The sequence below is a fragment of the Thalia democratica genome, chromosome 5 (assembly GCF_965202585.1).
Source record: "Thalia democratica chromosome 5, ktThaDemo2.hap1.1, whole genome shotgun sequence".
Lineage (NCBI taxonomy): Eukaryota > Metazoa > Chordata > Thaliacea > Salpida > Salpidae > Thalia > Thalia democratica.
Genome location: NC_139169.1, coordinates 4440909 through 4466649, shown reverse-complemented (window position 1 = coordinate 4466649; position 25741 = coordinate 4440909). Strand labels below are relative to the sequence as shown.

The 25741-nt window shown below is 23.1% G+C and overlaps 1 protein-coding gene across 1 annotated transcript in view; it reads right to left on the bottom strand.

The window, feature by feature from the left end:
- LOC145835645 (outer dense fiber protein 2-like) overlaps positions 1-25741 on the bottom strand; it is a 133976-nt gene that overhangs the window by 5974 nt on the left and 102261 nt on the right. The window contains exons 22-23 of the mRNA XM_082943324.1: positions 20668-20760; positions 20158-20274 (exon numbers count right to left, since the gene is read on the bottom strand). Coding sequence (XP_082799450.1) covers positions 20158-20274; positions 20668-20760 — 210 coding nt within the window. The remainder of the gene's footprint in view (positions 1-20157; positions 20275-20667; positions 20761-25741) is intronic.

The window sequence follows — 25741 nt, the reverse complement described above, 5'->3', positions numbered from 1 at the left end:
TAATTTTTCTTTGTAATATAACTTAACGAATGAAACTCATTTAGTTGTTTACGATAATCTCACACGTTACCGAATATTTACCAACAAGTTATCACTTAAAACTAACTGACGCGTATATATATCAGTTTTATGTTTATGCCTAATAGCTGTCACGGTGTTCTGCCTAAAATTTACTTAAACAGAACACTCTAACAGCTTTTTTTGTGTATATATTTTTAATTTTGCTGTTTAAAATTATTTTTCGTCAAGAATATTTGCCAAACACATTTTTAGTTAAAAGAAAAATTAACTACTAAATAAATTGATAAATATATTTATGTTTTTTATCAATTTACATGTAGCTTAATTTTTTAGAAAATAATTTTAAAAATAAATTAACTAAAACTTACAGTTAAATTTTTCAAGTTAAAGGATAAATATATAAATTAAGCTTATAAATTTTTGTTGACACTATAGTTTTTCACAAAAAATCTAAGTAAAAAAAAGTTAAGTACTACATAGAGTATTATTTATAAACTGCTAAAATTGAAAGAAAAAACTAAGAAAGTTTATATTTAAGAAATTAAATGTAACTCTTTTAAAAAATACATATATATATACCATGCATCGGCAAGCTGCGGCCCTTAAAGAGTAAATCTGCGGCCCGCGAGCACGTAATTTTATTGAATGGAATGCGACCCGCGAGTATGTAAATGTGAACAGCTGAACAAAAACATGTTTTAATTCTCTTTTTTTTAAGTAGTTTGGTTTAATTTGATTAATTTTCTTTTAGGTTATTTTTTTTGCTTTTTATCACTAATCTAGATAAACTAGTGTAAGTTAAGAATAAATAAATGTAATAAAAAAATTTCGCATACCCCTGAAGATTCTCATGCACACTGAAAATTTTGTGCACCTTAATCTAAATTCTAAGTATACACTAGTGTACACTTTGGTGACCACTTGTCTAAGTCAAACACTTTTTTAGAATTTTTTTTATTTGTTTTCTAAGTTATTTTTTACTATTTTAATGTTTTATTCATATTTTAAATTTATAATTAGATGTTGTTTCTTTTAAACTAAAAGTTAAATAGTTCTAATTATTATACATAGAACATGATCATAGAACATGAATGGTATGATCAAGCCTTTTGTTAAACTTGAGCTTGTCTCACGAAAGTCCAGGCTTATGCTCTGCAGACTTCTGCCGATGTTTTTGTTGGTAATAGAGAACATGTCTTAATAAGTAAGTTTGTTAAAGTATACTATATATACTTTTTAATCTAGCGGTGGTAAGTTATTTAGTTTATAAAACTTAGACTTTCCTAAGTTCAGACGAATATAATAGAAAAAAACATAAAAACATTTTAATTTGGAAAAACTTTAATATTTCTAAGAAAATAAATTAACATTAATCTCTTATGATAATAACAGTGTTAAAAACTTAACTTCGAATTTTTTTTCGAGTATAGTTTATTTTTAATTCAAAATTTCGACACTTTATAAGATTAACTATAATTAATAATATTTTAATCACTGAAAATTTAGTTTTAAGATTCTCACTACATTTATGTCTACTTTAATATATGTTTTATTAGTAAGATGTAACGTTATAAGGCGTTAAATCCTGGAGATCCTGATAAGCTAAGCTTATCGGAATGTATACCACAGATGTTCTTGTGCTAAAACTTTATTTCAACTAACGGCGTTTCACTGCTCTCAAATAAATTTAAGAACAGATCTACGGACTCTATAAAATGTTAACACACATTAGAAAAAAAGCAGAAAAAAGCATGTATAATTATGTATAGTATTTATCTAGGTAGTAACTATAAATGGACTTTATGGTTTAAAAACAAAGTTTGGGATAAAAGCATAAAATTATAAAATTGTCTACAAAAAAAAACAAATTTAATAAAAGTAGGCACTAACCTCAATAAGCTCTAAGAATAGGCAAGTTTTAAAAATGAAAATTAAATTGAGTTGTGCAGAAATGTTACGTCATAATAATTTTAACAAATTGTTCAATAATTTATACAGCTTAAAAACATGAAGTATTAAACTTGCAAGTATATGTGAGTTTTGTGAAATAAATTAGAACATAAATAGACAGAGTTATTTAAAGTAGAATCGTCGGTTATGGGGACAGATATTCGATAAATCTTGCCGCTTATTCAGAAGTAGGTCTTTATCTTCTGCTGCAATTACTGCTCTTTCTGTATTGCAAGTTAGGCAAATTCTACTTACTCCGTTGGATGCATGTTTGATCTTTGAAACAATACTCCACTCCATGTTTGGCCTTTTACCGTACCTGTGAAAAAAGCTCCAGAAATAATCCGATAAACGCGTGCTTTGTTTTTTATTTATATTTTTAAAAGTATGTTTATGATTAGCATATCTATCCTTGAAACTACCTGCTGTACTTCCGATATAAATTTTATCTGGGCCCTTACTTTCAACTTTAACTTTATAAATTACATTTTTAATTAAACAATTACCTTTTAATGGGCAGTTATCTTTGTTTAGTTTACGGCAATTACATGTTTTAGGCATATTACTTAACTTATTACTATTAGGGTTAGTTTGTTTTGAGTATTTATTTATAGTTTTATTGTTATACATTTTACTTATACTTTTAGCGCTATTATCACTTACTTGTTCTAAGTTTTCTCTTATCATTTTAGAAATACTTCTAGTTATACGTTGATTATTATAATCTACACTATTGTTAGTACTATTGATATGGATATTTTCATTATCATTAATACTAAAGTTATCATTATAGTTTATATCTTTAATGTTTAAAGTTTTAATATGTTTTACATTATTGTTACTATAATTAAAATTTTTACTATTAGGATTATCATTATTATTACTGTTATTAAAATTATTATTATTATTATTACTGTTATTATTAATTTCATTAGTATAATTAGAAATTTTGTTCATATCTACGTTATTACTAACTTTATTACTAGAGTTATTATTTGTGTTAGCTTTGATATGTCTATTTTTAAAATTTGAAATTACTGTTTTGTTGTGCGATTGTATTAAAGTTTTAACATTGTCATGCAACTATAAGAAATTTTAACTGTCTTTCTATTAAAAATTTTGTTATAAAAGTGGCTATCGGGGAAGTGTTTATCGACTAGCTTTAAAAATTCTTTACCTAAGTTTATATTAACTGAAGAGCAATATGGAGGATTATACCACATTATATGTCGGTTACGCGGTTTTTGCGTTTTTTATCTACATCTAATTTTTCATACTTTAATTTACATTTAAAACCTCGATTTTTTAATTCATTTTCGTACGGTGCTTTTATTTCGTTAAATATCTTTTCATTCGAAGAGAGGGTACTTAGACGTTTTTGTGTCATTACCGGGAGGCATTTTTTTACATGATAAGGGTGGTCAGAATTAATATTGATAAAGTTTAATAAAGAATTCGGTTTACGGTACGGACGGTAAGTATTATTAGATAAATTTAAAGTAACATCTAATAAATTCGTTATTTGCGCTTCTATTTCTAAAGTTATTTTAAAACCGATATCAGACATCAATCTAAACGTTGACTTTTTAATTTTTTCGTAAACAAGAGGTTTTGAAAGATCAATAACACCGAGTCCATCATCTCTATACAACCCACAATTATCAAAAATACTTTTGAGTTTATCTAGGATGTATAAGCCTACAAGATCGCATACCTCCGCTCCATGAAAACTAACCATTGGTATATCAAAAAAACTATCGGTATCATTTTTCTTCCATACATCATCACCCGAAAAAAGCAAAGAGTCGCACTAATGGAATATAATGTCTGTATCTGATTTATTCTATTTCTAAAGTTATTTTAAAACCGATATCAGACATCAATCTAAACGTTGACTTTTTAATTTTTTCGTAAACAAGAGGTTTTGAAAGTTTTATTAGTGTTAAGTAATAATATCAAATATATAATTTAAAATCATTTACATTGTCTTTAGACCTTTTAATTTTTAAATTTCCCGATTAAATTCTTGTCACATCTGACTCCAAACTCATTAGTTTCAAGTGAAGCGTGTTTTCCTATTAAAATAAATTTAAATTTGATTAGTAATCATTAAAAAGTAAACATGAGTTACAACTTTTAGGTTAGCAATTGTGTTTTCAAATACTTAAGTCAAAAAAAAGTTTACACTTTATTTAACTTCTGCTGTTAAAAAATAATGTACTTAACGCAATTAAGTTGTTAGTTGTGTTGACAGTTGTGTTAAAAACTGTAGTAATAATTATCAAAAAACACAGCTTGAACTACAACATAACATAACTTATGTACTAATAAAAAAGTGTCTGATACTCATAAGATTGAATGCACACCTAAATAAATTTTGAGGACAAATGCATACTTTGAAAAATACGTTTCATTATAGTTTATATTGGTATTTAGTATTAATCTATTTATTTTTTTTATAATAAACACCATGATAGCTTTAATCTTGTTAAAACGTGCACCAAACATTATGTAGTTAAAAAGTTCTTATAAAGTATTCAAGTTTTAGTATACATAATATTAAAAAAATATTGTTCATACATTTAGTTGCTCGATTGATATTTATAAAACTAGAATAATAAACATGTGATTTTATAAACCTACCCTAAAAAAAAAAGTCAATAAAAATTTCAGCAATATTAATACCCTAAGTATATTGAATATTTAAAAGTATCGGATTAGCTATTTGTAAACTATAATAAAGACAAATACTTATTTTTAGAATGGTTTGTAATAATTTTTTACATTAACTTACACATTTTTAGAAAAAATAAATATAGTTTTTTATGAATAAGTTTAAAACTATCTAATAATATTTATCATGTGAAAATAAAGTTATGTGTGAGTTTATAAAAATTGAAACGTATTTTAAACATTTAGACTATATTGATTTAATTTTTAAAAAAGACTAAAATATGCATTAAAGTGTAAGTTAAGGTAATATAATAATTATTGGTATAATTCTTCTATAGTAGTTCATATTACTATAGTTTAATCACTTTAGTAAGTAATCAGAAATTTGAGTTTGCTAAGAAATATTTTCAATTAACGTTACACTCGGTAAATATATACGAAAATAAAGTAAGTGTTTTGGTATGTTATTATATAACGTCAGTGTATAATCAAAATGCACTTTCAGTTAATCAAAATTAGGAAAACATTTTCAAATATATTTTTGAATAGATCAATTCATGTTTTATAAGTGTTTTTTATCCAAAAATAATTACTTAACTGCTTATTTGTTTTATAAAAAGTTATCAAATATAATGTTTTAAACAAAAAAAATAAACAGTTAATTTAGAAAATATATTTTACATTTAAAATGAATATCTAGTTTAATTTTCATTTGTTATATTGCAATAGTTTTAGTTTTATTTTATTTTCTTTATTTTGTGATAGCCTGAAATAAAAGAATTATAACAATAAGAAAAAAATAAACATTATATAATCTATTAACTCAGTATAGTTTGTCGAAAACTACAAATTACTTTAAGTTTAAGAAATTTATGAACTGTTAAAAATATCAACTTGTTTTTATTTATATAAAGTTAGTGGAATAACATAAATTAAAAGTTCATTTTGTTACTAAAGCTTTAAAAACTTTAATTAAAAGTGTATTCTGTCATTGAGGTTTAAAAACTTTAAGAAAATTTTCATAAATTTCAAACTATACTGTAACAAACCGGTCTTTGTTATTTTTGATTTTGATTTACCACACTTATTTCTAAATTGGCGCTAAAGAGTACTTATGTTGGCTTTGATTTGTTTTACCAGTTGTTTAAAAAATTTGTTTGCCTTTGTTGCATTGCTTTTGTTTAATAAAACTCTTGATCATGGTTATTGTTAAAATTTGATACATATTTTCGGCAGTAAATAACTGTTAACAATTTGTGATATTATTTGTAATGAGTGGCTCAGATAGCACTTTCAGAATTAAACGCTAAATGCTTCAAAAGGTAACAACCCTAACCATCCTGGGTTCGTTACAATATATTTTCAAAAAACATATGTTTGGTTTGAAGTCGAAAATATTGTAAAATAATGAACTTACAAGTATATTAATCTGTTAGGTAAATTGTTGTTTTGAAAGTAAAAATTCATGTATTATTTTAAAATGGAGAAAAATTCATTAATTTAATATTAATTACCTCACAAAAATAAAGCTTTTCTTTGAAAATTTAGTAGCAAAGGTTAATTTTGCGACAAGGTTTTAATCACTAGTACTAAGAAACTTTTGAACTGTACAAGTAATTTAACACAGAATATTAAAAAAAAATATAGCACTTAGTATGTTGTTTTTATCATATTCTGGCAAGTGATTTTGTTCTAATCTATAAATAAAAAATTTGAACAAAAAAAACTTCTTATTTTAGTATGACAACTTAAAGAAAATATTAATTAAAATAGTTTTACTTGATTTATTAACAGTGTTTAATAAAGTATAAACGTTTTAAAACTACTTCATTAAATTCAAGATAAATTTTAAAAATATGCGACCTTAGAAAAAACAATATAAACTAGTAGTACTGTTATTTAAATAATTTATTATTTCAACAGAGAAAAAATTACATACGAAAATAGAGTACGTATTTCTTTATTTTGTTACGTCTTTAAATAATTCAAATACAGTTCAAGTTATTCGAAAAAAAATTCAAAAGTTTGTTTTTCAATAAATAAACTTATATTTTTTAAGTGTTTGTTTTGTAAAAGCAAACTTTATATGCTTTTTTTTTATTGAAAACTTAAAAATACAATCAACATTTTTTAAGGTGTTGAAAAAGTATAATAGTGTAAAATATATATAAGAAAAATTAGATCAATTTAAGTTCAATTTCATAATTGTTAAGTTTAAACTTTGTTTTTGATTTATGATAGCTTCAAAAAATAGCAATAGTTATTAATACTGTTGTGTAATAATGTTCTTAACCCTGTAAAACTTTTCAAAACGGTTGAAAAAGTTATTTTTGTTGAAAGTTATGACTTACTTTAATCTAGGACAGGGGTCGGCAAACTGCGGCCCGCGGGCCAAATGCGGCCCGCAAAGGGTAAATCTGCGGCCCGCGAGTACGTTATTTTTTTGAATGGAATGCGGCCCGCGAAAGAAAATTTTGCGGCCCGCGAGCATGTAAATGTTGCCCGCTGAGCAAAAACATATTTTAAGTTAAATCTGTTTGATAAATTTAGTTTTAAGGTCCTATATAAAATTTTTAAAGTAATTAAAATACTTTACTGATTTAGCTTAAAAATAAAATAATAAATACAGGTTAGCATTCTACCAGGTTTATTTTTATCAATTCATAATAACTTTCTTCTTACAGCAGCAAGTTATTTTCTGAAAAAAGAGTGTAAAAAGTGCTTTGAATTAGTAAGATAGTTTTAAAATACCTATTTGGTAAAAACTAATTGCAAATGTTTTCCGTTTTGTACAAAAGTAACTCACATTAACTAACTAAAATGTCATTTCTTTCAAGTTTAGTTTTTTTTACACGTTTTTTATACCTAAGTTTCTATTACAGATGCTTTATTTCTAATAGTTATATTCTAGCTTAGACAAAAACATTAAAAATAACATAATAATAATAATAATAAAAATAATGATAAAAAGTTCTTTTTTTTTTCATTTTTACACCTTTGATTTTAAGAAGTTTTCTTTGCATTTTAAATTTATTCCTAAGCACACCAATGAACAAAGATGCTCATATTTTAAACCACTTTTTATTCAGTACTTAACAAAATAAAATTTAGTTTATGCACAGTTTTGTAACATTGTTGTTTCTACATTTAATATCTAAGTGTGTACAGACTCATTTAAAACAATATATATATATATATGACATAAACTAAAAAAGCTTTTGTTAGGTATACTTTTTAATTTTCAAACTAAATAAATTAATTTTCATGCGTTGCATACTAATATAAACAGTTGCTGTTTTTTGTAACTACCTATTTAATACAAACTAGATTGAGAAATAGTAATTTATTAAGTTTGTACATTTCTAATTAAAATAGTTCAAATTAGATCAAATATACAAATAAAAATTGCTACACACTCAGACTATGACTATTTGAAGACTTCAAATCTCAGGCCAATTTAGTCATTTTTCAGTTTTTGGCTTGAATTGCTTTTTGTATGCTTAAATATCAGCCTAGTTTTGGTCACTCGGACTGACTTTTTTGCTTTAAAGAGTGGTAATCTGAATTTATAATGTATGTTTTGTTCAATGCACACTGTTGGTTTTAATTAAAGAATACTTTAAATTTTAAGTCTTTCAGCTGATATAATTTGAACTGTTATTTATACTAATTGTATACATATAAGTTTGAACAGTTAGTGTTGCCAAAAAATCCCAGAAAAGCTTGAAATTTGACAATTTATACTCAAAACATCTAAAAAAGCCTTGAATTTGAGAGTTATCGAAAAAACCTGAATTTTAAACAATTTTTACATGTAAAGTAATGAAATTTCGACTTGACACAAAAAATATATCATATAATTATATTTTATTAAAAAAAATTTAAAGGAGCGTAACTCTTTTAAATTTTTCTATATTATTTAATACAGTTTTTTTACCTTTATCTTAATTATATACTTAAAGTAGAAGCAAAATGTTGTACTCTTAAAAACTTTATATTAGTGCAATGCACATTTGCTTTTAAAATATATTTTCCTATTGTTGTGCTTTGTATTGGAACTAAACCTAGAAACTATTTTAAAATGTAACGATTATTAAAACCACCTGTATGAAAATTTTTAAATTAGCAACATATGTTGTACCAATTCTCGCATCTTAACAGATTGATTTACGCCTTAATTTGGTTTATTCAACTTTTTAATCTCAGACATTTCCTAAACATGACTTCTTGTTGATATTGAAGAAATTAAACAAATATTTTACTAATGCAAACACAAATTATTTAAATAAGTTTTCAACTCTCAACGGTATCTTCTTTTTATTAGTTGCTTTAGCTACTTTATAACTTGCCTAAACAGTTTTTTCTGATCAGTCTGTAATTACTGAAAATAATTATGTGCGTTGTTGAAACCGACTTATACGCTTTTTTTTTGTCATTTCTCGCAATAATTTCAAACTAACGTATTATAATAGTTCTTTTATAATTCACATTTGGTCTTTTTAAATGCAATATTATTATTGCAGATAAAGAATTGCTATACTGCTCAATAAAAAATAAGTTTTTCTAATTCATTATTAGCTTAATAAATTTTTATACACTTGTTAAAAAATTTTAAAAACTTAGTTGTTCATTCAAGCTGAATTATAATAATTTTTTTATTTATATAATTAACTCATTGTTAATAAACTTCCGTATATCTTTATTTTTTGAACTTTATTTTAAACAGGATTGTCATACAAATAGGCTAGTTTAATTTTTTTTCAAATTCAGACTAGGTTAAAGCTGTTTAAGAAATTTTTAAAAAACTCAGGTGTATCTGAAACTTTTAATTCTCAGAACAGTTTTTACGACTGTTGTGTAGTTTACTAATTGTAAGTTTTTGACTAAAAAAATGTCGTGTTTTTTGATAATAATTATATTTTAGTTATGTATATAAGCTTGATTAGTAGAAAGATTTTAGCTATTTTAAGTTTTAGTAGACTTTTATATAATTAAGTCATTTTTGCTTTTAAAGTGGCAACCGTGTAAAAGTTTAATTAACTACAATAAAGTATTTTATTAAAGTATTCTAGCATTAATTATGCTAAAAAAATTGATTTAGCTTATCAACAGTATAAATAGGTATTAATTTTATTTAATTAACTAATCGCTTAATTTTCTAAAGAGTGTAAATTATTTAAGACGCAAAAACTATTTTTTAAAGTTAACATTAAAAACTTTTTTCATTTAAACGGTTTATTGAGCAATGCTTTCAAAATTTAACTAATTTCCTTGTCAAAACAAAATAAATACTCACAAAAACTAATTAATCAAACGCAATACGAGTAAACTAAAGAAGCAATCAATATAAAACTAATCAAATTAATCATAAAAACTAAAATAGATAATTAGAACAAAAATGGACTATTTAAAAATGTTAATTGTAATTCTAGATCCTTTATCAGGACCTAGATGTTGATTAAGTTTAGGTTTAAATTTTTTAATCATAATAGCCTCTACTGCAAGTAAAATATTTCTATTTTTACAAAATTTAATTACCTCAAAACAATTAAAAATATCATTATGATTCTGACAAATTCTACATTGTTCTATATGTGAAAAAACTGCGCTATTTGTAGGTTTTGTATGTTCTTTAATTCTGACGAACAGTTGTCGCTCCGTTTCTCCAATATATTGGGTATCCAGGTCACCTGGACATTGAAACTTATAAACGATGCAACTTCTGTAGAGTTTGTTGATCTTTTCTTTCAGTGAAAAATAGTTTCCAACTTTAGATGTTCTGAAAGCTACTTTGATGTTGATTCCAATTGTTTCCAAATTTTTTGTTATATTTTTGCTGAAATTTTCTGAAACCTTTTTTATATAAGAAACTGTTAGATACTGTTGTTTAGGAATTTGTTGCTTATCTTCTAATTTTTGAAGTTTTTCTATTTCATTGTTTATGAAGTTAATCGGATAGCCGTTTCTCAAAAGAAGATTCTTTATTCTGTTTGTTTCTATGTTCTGTAGTTCTTCTGACACTAATCTTTTGTTTCTGATGAACAACTGTCTAACCAAATTTTTCTTCCATGACTTCGGGGTACAAGAGTGAAAATTTAATAGTACATCTGTGTTTGATGGTTTCTTGTAAATTCAGGTAGTAAATTTGTTCTCTTCCAGCTTAACACTTATGTCAAGAAAAGGAAGTTTACCTGATGTACATGTTTCCATTGTGAAAACAAGATCTTGATGTAGAGTATTTAATTTTTGATTGAATTCGTTTGCCATTTCTTCATTTGAAAAGATAGTAAAAATGTCGTCCACATATCTCGTGTACATTTTAGGTTGAATTTCATTTAGAAGACTTGTTTTTAATTTGCTAACGAACCAATTGGCCAAAAGGGGGGCCAAAGGCGATCACTTAAACAAAACTAAAGCCTAAAGATTATTCAAACGTCACTAAAACTAAAACTGTGGCCCGCGAAAATTTTGAAAACTTGAAATTTGGCCCGCGAGCACCAACTGCCTGCCGACCCCTGATCTAGGATAACTACAAGATATGTTATTCACTTTTTTATCTGATAAAAAATTAGTGTATTGACTCTGATTATAATTTTTACTGAGTCTATAAAATTTTCAAGGATTCAACAAACAATAAATAAACTTGAAGTAACTTGAAACTTTAAGGTTTCACTTAAACAATAATGTATGATAACACAACTTTAAAATCATGATCAAATGTTTTAAAACTATTTAAATTATTTTGTCTAAACATTTACAATAAATTATCATTTTTAAAGGTCATTACTTGTTAATTAACCGAAAAAAAATTAAATAAAGTATCATATAAAAAGTTAAAAAGTGTTAAATTTTCTTAATGAACACATTTGCAAATTAATCTGACCAAAAGTTAACGAAAGAAAACAGCTTATCATAACTAACCACTTTTTACAATATTTTAATTGAAAAACATCAAAAAATCTAAGGTTTTATACTTACTAGTACTAAAAATTTTGTCAAGTTAAAATATAAAAAAGACTTAATTTATAAATTAAGTACTTTCAAATTGTTTTCATTTTATTCTGACGGATTTTTTTTTGTATCTTTATTTGTAAATATCAATAAAAATATCAAGCAACTTAAAATAAAAAAAATTGATAAAATGTACTTAAAAAAATGTCGTATATTAAGGTTTAACTTGATTTCAACTTATATTTTGCAGACTAAACAAATTATTATTTAATAGAAAACAAAACATGTTATAAACAATTTACAACGTACTTATTTACTCTCAGAATATGTTTTATCTAAATTTGCACTTACGATCAAGTTTCGGTATCAATTTGTATTTTTTCTATAGCCAAGGTCTAAAATTTTTTTAATCACCTTTACAAAAGATTACAATTAAATAATGAAGTTATATATAGAAATGAGATTAGGAACCTGTTATTAATATATATGAAAATAAAATTAGTATTTCTGAGTTTTATTATATTACGTCACTAAATAATTCAAATTAAATGCTTTCAAAAATTACGGCCTATTTTTTTTAAGCATATTTAAAAAAAATTAATTAACTTAAAGTTTAGGATAGTTTGTAATATTATGTGAATAATTTTGTGTATAGTTATTCTATCCAGCATATTAAATGATTATAAGTTAACTAAAATTCAAAAGATAAACAACCTTTAAAAAGTTTTGTTTTGATTTGAAAAGTGCTAAAATTTTCTATGAGTTTTTTTCGTGAATTTAAAAAGTCTGAAAATAGAAGACTCTAAGTTAGAAAAACTTTCAAAACAATTTGTTTAAACGTGTATAACATTTTAAATTCTTAACAATAAAAATTATTTTTATTTAAAGCTCTAAATTATTTCTAACTATGACAACAACAAGCTGCTAGTTTATATTTAAAAAAATAGTACAATGACCTTGATTGAAACTTCTTTAAAGTTCAAAAACTAAAACACATGGTGCACAATGTTTTAACTTGTTTAAAATTTTTGAATTTACAAACTTTGAATATGTACTACAGTATTTATTGTTCAGTCGAAAGTATGTGACAACACAACCTTGAAACAATAGTTAGTTACAATACTTGGATTATTTACATAAAAAGTTGTAAAATAAAAAAATATTCTTAAAGCTCATTGTTCATTGATTACTTCTAAACATCATAAATGTCAACTAAACGTAAATTACTTAACAAAAAAAGTTTTAAACATAGTGCAAAAAAATTAAAAACATGCGAAGAGTCTACGAAAGTGTTTCTAGTAAAGTAAACAAACATTTAACTTAACACAAAATTTAATTTAACCTAATGTTTTAAATTTAACTAGTTTTTTATATTAAAGAAATTCATTTTAACAAAGTAGTTTTTTTTTTTGTTTAATCTTATAAATAAACAAATTCTTGTTATTATATTCTAACGGGCGTTTTTGTATGGACTTTTGTTGGAAAACATCAATAAAATTATCATTTTAAACAATTTAAAGCATATACTATCAATAGTAATTTAAGTTGACTATTAAGACTTAAATTATTCAACTTGCATCTTTCAGATTAAACAAAGTATTATTTAATAAAAAAAGAAAAACCTTAGAAGTATTTTACATTGTTCTTGTTTACTCTCAGAAATGAGGTTTGCTTTCATTTGCACTAATGCTTAAGTTGAAGTATTATCAATAACATAAACAATTGTTACCGAGTCGTCGATTATCATAATTTTTTATCACTTGTACGTGTGATTATAAATAATGTAACTTTTTGTCTAACAATTACATCAGATATCGCCAATTATAAATAAAAGACAAAAAATTCAGTATTTCTGAGTTTTTTTTTATATTACGTCATTAAACAATTCAATTTTTTATCAAAAATTACAGCAAGCTTTTTTTACATATTTAAAATGTATATACTCAGAGTTCAACACAGTTTATAATAAAAATAAATAGTTCTGCGTATAGTTGTTTTAAGAAAAATATAACACATAAATGATTATAAGTTATTCAAAATAGTAAAGCTACTTAGAAAAATGTTAATTTAGATTTGAATAGTGTTAAAGTTTTTTTTAACAAATTTTATTTGTTAATTTATAAAGTCCCAAATTAGAAGTCTCAAAGTAAATACAAAGTTTTAAATTGGATGTTTCAAAATAATATGTTTACAGCTGTAAAAAATTTAAATTGGTAACAAAATAATTATTTTTATTGACATATCTAATTTATTACAAACTAAGGGAACTATAAGCTGCTAGTTTACATTAGAGTTGCCTGTGGTTTTTGAGAATTTCGTTTCTAAATTTTCTGAGAATATTCAAGGTTTTTAAAAACACAAGTTTTTAGGTATATTTCTCGTTATATTTTAAGTTTAAAGATAAGTTTGAGCTTATAAACTGTTAACGTTAGTATAACATCATTGAAAACATACTGTAAACCTACTTTAAATGAGTTTATTTATAAAAAAATGTTTGATGAAGACAAAAAAAAAACTTTATCTATACGATCGATTCTTTGTTTGAAACTAATATTTTACTACTTAACAAGTAAAAGCTGTTTAAGATTCCAGGTTTTAACTGAAGTTTTCAGTAATTGATCAAAACTCCAGGTTTTTTTTTAAATGTTCTCAAGTTCTACGTTCTCCAGGCTTTTTGGCAACCCTGAAACTATAATCTGCTAGTGTGATACAAAATAAATACATTAGTCATGAATGAAACTTAATTATTTTTACACTTTTAAGAACTTCAACAAATAGTGTTAAAAGTTTAAAAAATTTTAATCTTTTGTAATACATACTTTAAATATGTACAACAGTATTTTTTGTTAAGTAAAAAAAAATATACCAACCCAACTTTAAAACAATAGTTTAATATAATACTGAAAGTATTAGCATATATAAATTTAGAATTGTAATTAATTTAAATACTCGTTATTCGTTGATTATTTCAAAACTAGAAGCATATCAATTAATTTGGACATTTAAAACTTAGTTAAAAATCAAAATTTTAGATATTTGACTTTGAAGTTTTAAACTACAATTTTTAAAGTATTTCAACGATTAGTATTAAATAACAAAAACACAGATTTATTTAAAAACTATTAACATCGTCTTAAGGCATTTTAGTTTCTAAATTTTCCAATTTAGTTTTTGTCAAATCTAATTTTAAACTTATTAGTTTTGACTGAATAGTGTTTACCTACAAATAAGGAGTTAATTTAAGTAAAGAACATATGTATCATATGTTCTAATGTTAAATGAACTAACTATTCTATTATTATGTAGTAAATTATTTTGTATAATTTAGTTTTTGTACTAAAAAATTTGCTTTTGATTGAACAATATACTTGGCTGAAGAAGCGTATTGGCAGAGACAATTGTTCCAAACAGAAGTCTATTTTGTGATACTTACTTTATAATATATATGTATATATAATCAAAGTTCTAAACTTTCTTTTTTGAAGGCCAAAAAACTAAAATATATCATGAAAATATCAAACCAGCTGTATTTTAAATAATCTGAATAAAATAATTTCACGAGAAAAATCTATAAAATTTGTCACAGTAGCAAATAACAAACTCAAGATATTTAGTAACAACTGATGTTGTAATTAGTTTAAATTATGAAAAACTGTATAATGAGATTAATAGTTTATCAGATTCTTTAAAAAATAAAATCAGGGTTGTCGTTTATTTGTAAAATACAAAATTATAATTAACTTAAAACTGTTTTCGTTTAATCATAAAATTTAATGGATTCATACGACGTATAAAATTAAATAGTCTTCATCATTACAAATAAGAATTCGAAACTAAACAAAATAAATAAAAGATCTAAAAAAAAACTAAGAAATTAATATTTCAACAGTCACTTATTCGACTTCATACTTTTTAATTAGAAAACAAACTAAGTTAGTAATCTATTAACATAATTTTATAAAAAATAAAACACTAAAAAGTGTAAAACTGCAAATGTAGAGATTTTAGTGAAACAAAAGTGCTTTCTAAAAGGCAAAGTTTCACTAACTTATACAAATTATTACCTGAAACTTCCAAAAAGTACAAGTTTACAAAAAAGTAAAGTTTAATTAAAAAACTTTAGACTATAAAAAATTACTTTAAAATAAAAAGGTTTGCTAATAAATTATATATATGTATATATATGCAAGCCTCAATAATAATAACACGTGTACATGTTTCTTTTCGAGTCGTTACTTATGAATATTTCTATCACTTATATAAGTGATTACAAAATGTTATTTTTCAAAAAGTGATGCAACTTGAAATTTAAAACTAAATAATTTAATACACGAAAAAAAAGTGAAACTACTGATGTTTTATCATACTACGTAACTAAACATTCAAGTCCAATATATTTGTTTAAAGATTTTGATACTTTTTTCTATTGTTTTGATAAATCTACTTACACTTTATACGTGTTTTAAGTGCAAAATATTTAAATTATATTGGATTTTTTACAAAAGAAATCAAACATAATTACCGCTTTTAAGTTATTCAAAAAAAATGTATAAGAAAATATTGAATCAATGTTTAGTTAAATCATATGAATGTTGGGTTTTAAACCTTGTTTTTGAATTATGACAGCTTTATAAAAGAAGAATATTTATCAACATTGCTGTCATAAAAAAATTTCCCAATAAAAGTATATAATTTAAAAAATAAGTAAGATAATGAAAAAAAGATTTGTTTTTGAAAGTTACCAATTGTTTCAAACTAGGAGAACTAAAATATGAATTGTTTAAAAATTTAAATTGATATAAAATATGTCAATAGAATCTGATTAAAGCTCATTCTAAAATCTCTGAAGTTTTAAAAGCTTCAACAAACAATGGATATACAAACTTATTTAAATCTTACTAGTTTTGATACGAATTTACAATTTACGCATGTAACTATGTACGATAACAAAACTTTAAATTAATATTTAGAATTAAAAAAATATTTAAATGTGTTTTATGCACATTTAAGAAAAAGGGTCATTTTTAAAATTTTTAAATGTTAATTATTTTAAAAATATTTAGTACGTTTGCAATTTAACGGGTATTGAAAAAAAGACATAGAGCAGTTAAAAATACAATACAATATTACAAATGTATTAAGTGCTAAATTATGTAGGAAAAGTGTTTCTTTTAAAAACAGGCACATTTGTAAATTTTTATGACTAAGAGTTTCGAAGCAAAAAAACTTTTTCTAATTAAGCACTTTACCACTTTTTACATAGTAATAATTGAAAATATTAAAAAAAAGGGTTTAATCGTACTAATACTAATAACATTTCAGTTCAAAAAACACTTATTTTATAAAACTAGTACTTAACTGATTGTTTTTGTTTTATTTTTGCGGACTCTTTGTTTGGATTATAAGATTGTATATAAAAATATAACTTCAAACAACTTAAAATCAATACTTTTGACAATATAAATTGTTAATTATTAAGGCTTAACTTGATATTAGCTCATACTTTCCAGATTAAACAAAGTGTTATTTAATAAAAAACGAAATATGTTAAGTATTTTACAACATTACTGTTTACTCTCAGAAAAATTTTAATCAAACTTGCACTTGTGCTCAATTTTTTTGGTATTAATTTTATATATATTTGTTCCTTAGCCGTAGTTCAAAATTAATTCTATCACTTTTACAAGTGATCACAAATTACTAATCCTCATGTTCAGTTAGCAATGTTATAATATTTGGTTTTTATTATATATGAAAACAATGTCAGTATTTCTGAGTTTTATTATATTACGTCACTAGAAAAACTGACAAGCATTTAAATAAAACATTTTCAAAATATCTGAAGAACTTTTCTTACATTTTTTAAACAAATCAACTTACAATTAAGGATAGTTAATTATAAAAATGAATAATTCTGTGTATAGTCGTTTTAATAAAAAAACGTATCAAACATATTAAATGATTAATAGTAATTCAAAATGGTAAAGCAAAACAACTTTAAACAAGTTTAATTAAAATTTGAAAACTGTTGAAAAAATCTTATAAATATTTTTTTTGAACTAAAAAAAATTCAAAATAGAAGCCACAAAACTAAATAAAACTTTGAAAATTTTTATTTTAAAATAATTTTTTCAAACGTGTAAAACGTTTTAAATTGGTAACAAAAAAAAAGATTTTTTTGACAGCTCTAGTTTACTTCAAACTTAAAAAAATATAAGCTGCTAGCTTAAATTGTTAAAAATAAGTATCATGGTCTTGATTGAAACTTCATTAAGGTTTGGAAAAATTTTACAGATGGTGCATAAAATTAAACTATTTAGAAATTTTAGTATTGCATATTATTTAATATATACATTAGTATTCATTGTCCAGTCACAAGTGTGTACCAACACAACTTTGGAACAATAGTTTTATACAGGACTCGAGTTATTAGCATATAAAAATATAGAACAACTAGGAATTCTAAAAGCTCATTGTTCAATAATTGTTTTACAACTACAAAAAAGTGAATTAAAAATATATTACTTATCAAACAAGTATTAAACATAACATTAAAAATATGAACAAGCGTGATTAGTGTGTGGTAAACGTTTATAAAATAAAATTATTTTCAAACTAAGCTTAACAGCAATTTTATAAATAACTTATTCTATAAAAAGTAATTACGTTTTTCTGTTTAAGTTAGTTATAATCAATTAATTTTTGGCAAGGGTATAATCGTACTAATACTTGAAAATTTTATAAAAACTTATAATTAGTTAAACATAGCAAAAGTTAGTTAAAATTAGAACTTATTAAATTGCGTTTATTTTACTCGAACGAACTTAGTCGTTTAGATCTTCTTTTACAAGCTTCAATAAAAACTAATATTTATAACAAAAAAAAAAGTCATAAATTTTATTATAATATAACTAATAGAAAATACTGATATCCAAAAAACTTTAATAAATTTAAAAAGTTGAACAAAAAATGTTTAACAACTTAGATTTTTTTACGAAATTGAATTGTGTTAAGAAAAACTTTACACTATACTTACTGTTTACAGTTATAAGGTTTTCTTATTATTTGTGTTAATGATTAGGCAAGATTACATTAAAATATTTTGGTCACTAACAATTTAACTTTGGATATGCATTTTTTTTTTGCAATATGTATTGACCTTAGATTTTATATGGAAAAGAAATAAGTATTTTAAATATTTATTATCTTACGTCTCTAAACAATTTAAATAAAGCATATTTTATAAAAAATTATGACGAATTTTAACAATTTTTTTACTAATTTAACTCATACTTCTTCTTATAAAAGTTTTTTTTTAAGTTTTGTTGATACTTAATTTAAATTAACTTTAAAAAACAACTTTAATAGAAGTTTTGACATGTTGCATTAGTTTACTTTATCAATAATCTAAATTAATGCAACATGTCAATATATTTTATAAATTTTAATGTATAAACTAGCAAATGTTTGCCCATTTATACATTATAAACTTTATCACAAAGCAATCATCACATGAGCAAAATCACAACATGTTTAAATTTTCAAGTTATAAATTTTTAAGTTTTATGACATAAACATAAATAGCTCAGTGCAATTTACTTTTTTACTAAACTTAAAAATTTTTAGAGTTTTTTTTTTCAAACCAGGTAAAAATAGAAAAGATTACTTAAACTTTTTTTAGTACATAAATAAAATTTTTACTTTACAGTAAATTTATCAATACTTTTTAGATATTACAAATAACTATATTACATTTGATATTAAAAAAAAAAATATTAATAAAATTATTAGGCTAAAACTACTTAAAATACTTTTGTAAATTAACACAAATATTTTTGCAATAATTTATTAGCAAAGAAAAGAATTAAATAAATTATAAAAAGCACAGTTTGGTAGAAACCTGGACGAAATAGAAAGTCAAAAATAAATAAAAATAAAAGTGTTTTGGTCAATATTATAAAAGTCACTGTGTTAAAACTTTTCAAGCAGAATTTCTAAGCAGCTTATATTAAAAAAGTTGTTAAAATTCTTTAAAAGTGTTAGATTAAAGGCACAAACAATAATAAATTGATCAAATTATTATAAAGTACTAATAAAATAGTCGATTTAAATTTGGTGAATTAAAAATCATGATATTTTGTATGCATACAACATAGCTTGTATTTTTAATAATATGTTACAAAAGTGTTTATATCTTTTTAAATACAAATGTTTGATAATATTTTCAGTTAGTTTTGCATAAATTTTAGTTGAAGTTTTTTATAAGTTTAAATAAAAAAATTTACATATAATTAACAAGTGAAATCTAATTTGTTTTAGTCACTTGTAAGTAAAAAATTAAAAAAAAAATGAACTTATTTTTTATATCGTACTTATAACAATAACTATTCAAAAAGTATGATTATTTTTAACAAACACAAGCTTTAAAAAGTGAATTAAAATAAATTTTCATCAAGTATTCAGTATTTTTGACTTATTAAAGTTATTAAATTATAAGAATTATAAATCGACAGGTACTGGGTTCGAGTCTAAGTGGAGTCACATTTATTATTTTGTAAAAACTTGATTGTAACTGCTTTTTAGAAAATCCACGTAACTTCTCATTGACGTAATGCTATTCTCCGATTGGTCCAATTGTTCCCTGACGTCATCAAACCGCATCTGCCATTTCCGCACCGCCTGAATACAGTTTTGTGTTAGGGGAATTTTTATGTAACACATTGAAGTTGCTATAAATGAAGTCATTGTAACGGTTGTAAATAATCTAAAAACACTTAATCTGTGATGAGTTCTTACCAACTAAATACATTAAAATAAAAACTAAAAAAACGCTATTTTAGTATTCTTTAAGTTTATTTTATTTTGAATTCCAAATTTTAAAATTAAAGATAGTTAAAATAAATAACTATAAATCCAAACTTCACCACTTTATAACTTTGACTACGTTAAAATTAGACGTCAATCACTGAAAAATTGGTTTTGCGCTTATGAAGCTTCTTACTACTTTTTTGATTTAATACGTGTCAGATTAATATCATTTATTTAAAAAGATATATAATTAAAATCACTAACATCGTCCTTAGACCTTTTAATTTCTATATTTACCGATTTAATTCTGGTTAAATCTGATTCCAAACTTATAAGTTTCGATTGTAAAGCGTTTTCCTGTAAAAATAAACAAGTTTAAAAAATGATTACAAGTAAAATATATAACAATAAATTTTCCAGAAAAAATTTGAATCTAATGAAAATAAGATTAAAAAACTAAGTTAATGCATTCATTTTAATATAAGTTTTCTTTAAACACCAAAAAAACTGAAATATAAAACATTAAAAATGTATCTAACTAGTTGTACTTCATATAATCTGCCTACATTTATTTTAAAAAATTAAGAAACCAATAATTTTTGTGATAGGTACAAACTCTAAGTACAGGGAGATTTTTCTGAAAAATATTTTTAGTTTAGTTAATACGCATACCAGGGTTGCGTATTAACTAAATACGTGTTTGAGAAATTTCTTTCAGGTTTTTGAAAATAAACGTTTTTGGCAAATTTTTAGTTTAAAATTTAGTTTAAGGTTTAAAACTGTGTTAAATAGTATAACAATATTTAAAATATACTGTAAATTTTATTAAAGTGTGTTTTTTAATTAAAATAATTTTGACAATGCAAATAAAAAAATCTTTATGGTAGGTTTTTCGTATAAATCAAAATTTTACTACTTAAAGTATAAAAATTGCTTAAAAATCAAGGATTTTTAGTGATTTCTATTTAAAATTTCAGTTTTTTTTTCTTAAAATCTAGGTTTTTAGGATTTCAGATTTTGTTTAAATATAAAAAAACAAAGATTAGATTAATTTTGTTTAGAGGTCAGAGAATTAAAATTTAAATATTGCAGTAAGGTATCTGAAACACATAGAAAGTTTGAATTTATAAAATTTAAAGCAATTTTCAAACTTTTAGACGATATCAATCTACATTCAAAATAAAAGTTTTACAAAAATATTGCAATAATGTGTAAGCTGAAGTGATGATAAATTTTCTAATAAGTTGTTTAGTAACATTAGTTTTACCACTTTTATAAGTGATTATAAATTTATGTTTAAAAAAATACTAAGGTTCAATGTTCAATTTAGTAAGTTCAACATAATAAAATGAAGTAAGTGTTTTGGTATTTTATTATATTACGTCACTAAGTTATTTACATGCAGTTTCAGTTGTTCAAAAATTATGAAAAATCTTAACAACGATATTTAGAATAAATTAAAATAAATTTGAAAAATGTTTGTTAGGCAAAAACTACTTTTTTTTTGTGCTTATTTGCTTTATGAAAGTTTATAAACTTCAACTAAATTTTTACGGATCTCAAAAGAGCTAAACAAAAAAATTGGTTTGACAATTAGAAAAAGTGTACAGTTTTTTTTTACTTGTAAGATGTTTATAATTTTTGTTTTTTAATTTTTGTTTTAACATTATGATTGCCTCAAAAAATAAAAAAGTACAACAATAATAAAAAAAAGGTACTAAATAATTTTCCAAATCTGCAAAACTTTTCAAAATTGCTGTCAAACAGTTACTTTGTGAACAAATACAAACTTCTAAAATTAAATTAGTAGCTGTTAAAACTATTTACTAATTTATGTTGATACAGAGTTAGTATAAAGACTTTAGTTAAAAGCTCATTATGTCACTAAAGCTCTAACAACCCCAAGGAAAAGTGCATAAAATTCAAAAAATTTTAATAATTTCAAACAACATATTTTAAAACATTTTACAAATGAATAAAAGTTAAATACATTTTTAAATGTTGGATGTATTTTTATATAAACTTATCGGTTAAATTGTTGTTTTAAAAACTCAAAACCCGTTTATTATTTCTAAACTAGAAAAAAAATAGCTACTAATTTAAAATTTACTACTTTACAACAAAGTAAAATTTTTTCTATCTTAAATTAGTAATAATTGTGACCAAATTTTTACCTACTAAAACTAAAGTATTTGTCGAAAAGTATAATTAATATTTTAGTAAAAATATAATTTAAGTACTTTGTAAACTGTTTTTATTATATTTTAGTAAGTTTGTATTATTCAGATCTAATATAAAATACATGAACAATAACTAGTAATTTAACCAAAAAAACTTACTTAGTATAAAAATATAACTAAAATATATTATTTATTTTCCAAGCTTTAATTTATTAACTAACAGTATTTACGTGCTAAATTAAGTATAATGTTTTTAAATTAATACTATTTTAAATATTCTGTTTACTTTCAGAAAAAAGGTTTTATTAATGCTTGCAGTTACGTAAAAGTTCATGTATTAGTAAAATACTCAAGTACTTCCAAGTCATTTATTATTTAAAATTTTATCACGCTTACAAGTGATTAGAAATTAAGGAAACAGTGTCAACTTACTTGCTTACATCACAGAAAAAAATACAGTTAAAAAAATAAAGTTAGTGGTTCTGAAATTTTTAACATTACGTCACAAAACAATTCACATGCCGTTTTAATTGTTCAAAAGTTATGATAATTTTATCAACTTTTTCAAATAGATCATCTTATATTATACGAATACTATTAGTAATATCAATACTTATAGTAAGTATATTATATAAGTAATAATAATCAAAATAAAAATAGTTTTTTACTACATGGAAACATCAAAAGTTAACAATCTTTTTAAAGTATTCAAAAAAAAGTAAATTAGAAGGTATTCAAAACAATTTTGATTTATTGTATACTTTAATTTTCTTCTACAATGTGCTTAGGATAGTTGAGTTTAAACATAAGACTAAAGGTTAAAAAAAACAAATTAGTTGTATAAAAAAAATCTGCTAAACCTTTAAAAATGTCTAAACTTGTTGACAAAATAATTGATTATAGGTCAATTATTAATTCAAGTTTAAGAAAACTTTTAGTTGTTCGAAAGTTATTATTTAAAAGAATCATTAGTTGTTGGAGCTATGAAAAAGCTTAAACTTATAAAGTTTAGATAACTTTTAAAAAGCTGTACGTTGCCAACCCCTAACTAAGTAAGTTGTTGTCTTTTTGTTTTAACAATCGTTAACATTTGGACCTTTTATAAAAAACGTAAATAAATAAAATATTTCTAACAAATGAATTGATCACTGTTTGAGTTTCCGGACAAAATTCGGGTGTAAATTCGAGCAATATTCGTTGATGAAATGGATGAAATAAAATTAAAATTATAAATTTTCATCATTATTACAAGTGATGATATAAACTACAGAATGTTGAAAATGTTTAGGCAAATCTCAAACGGCTTTTGTTAATATAAGTTAAAATAACACTAGTACTTGCGAATTTTATTATATCACGTCACTAAACAAGTTTCATGCAGTATGTTTGTACAAAAACTACGACAAATTTTTCTTACAGTTTTTCAATAAATTATCTTTATTTTACAAATTTTTACTATGCAAAAATAAACATGTTTCAATGCTTGTTTGTTGTACAAAAAAAAAGAGAAGAATACAATCAATTTGGCAGAATATTTTAAAAAAATAATGAAGAAGAAGTATGAGAAAATTTGGTTCGATGTAAAGTTTAATTTTCATAACTGTTGGTTTTTCAATGTTTTTGTCAATTATATAAGTATAAAAAAGAAGAAGAAATAATAAAGACTGTTGTGTTGTAACAATGTTGTTTTTCAAAACAGCTAAAAATACTTTTTATTGAAAATTATTGTTTAATTTTAATACATAGAGCTTTTGAAGCTAAAATTAAATATATTGATAGAAATTATATAATTGGCTTTATCTAAAAGTAAAAGCAAAATAGCTCAACAAAAAGAAAACAGTACAGTCATTAATAAAGTGTCTTATAAAATATTAAGCTTTTAGTTTAAACAATATTTAAAGAATTAATGTTTATTAAGCTAAATTATTTTAAAATTAGAAGAACAATTCTTTGATTTTATAAACATAACGTTAAAATAGAAACAAACTCACTAATATTTGTAGATTTATTAATATCCTAAATATTTCTATTATTTTATAATTGCTAGTTAACCTTTTATAAACTATAACAAGAACAGTAATTATTTAGAAAAGCGATTATTATAAATTTGTATATAATTTTTTTTTTCTTATTGTAAAGCTTTAAATTATCTAACATAGTAGTCTTATTAGTTGTATTACTGGTCGGGACATATTTAACTTAAACAATTTACATGTAGTATAAATTTTTAGTAATTAATTTTAACAGAAACTTTGTAACTTTTTAATCCATATTTACAGGTATTTTTTCAAATACTTTAAGCTTATAAATTTTTGTTGACACTAGAGTTAATCAAAAAATCTAAGCAAAAAAAAAGTTAAGTACTGCATAGAGTATTACTCATAAACTGCTAAAATTAAAAGAAAAAATTAAGTTGGTTTAATGAATGTTGATATATAATATAACTATTTTTTTAAATATATGTGTATACTGTATACTATAAATATATTGCTACCGACATTAACTACTTAATAAAAAAGACACTTAAAAAATTTAACGACAGTATAAAATGAGCTAACAATAAAAGTGCTTACATCTTTGTAATACCTGTTTTTGAATTGTTCTATGCATTAAAGTTTAAATTATCAAATGTAAATTCTATTTTTTATTCATATTTCTTTGTAGTTTAGCTGAACGAACGAAGTTTAATTATCATTTATGACAATATCACACGTCACTGAATATTTACCATTAAGTTTTCACTTAAAACTAACTGACACGTATATATATCAGTTTTATGTTTATGCCTAATAGCTGTCACGGTGTTCTGCCTAAAACATACTTAAACAGAACACCCTAACAGCTTTTTTTGTGTTTATATTTTTAATTTTTCTGCATAAAATCATTTGTCGTCAAGAATAATTGCCAAACTCATTTTTAGTTAAAATAAAAATTAGCTAGTAAATAAATTGATAAATATATATATGTTTTCTAACAATTTACATGTAGCTTAATTTTTCAGTAACTATTTTTAAAAATAATTTTGTAACAATTTAACTAATACTTACAGTTAAGTTTTTCAAAGTTTTAGGATAAATATAAAAATAAAGCTTATAAATTTTTGTTGACACTATAGTTTTTCAAAAAATCAAGCAAAAAAACCGTTAAGTACTACATAG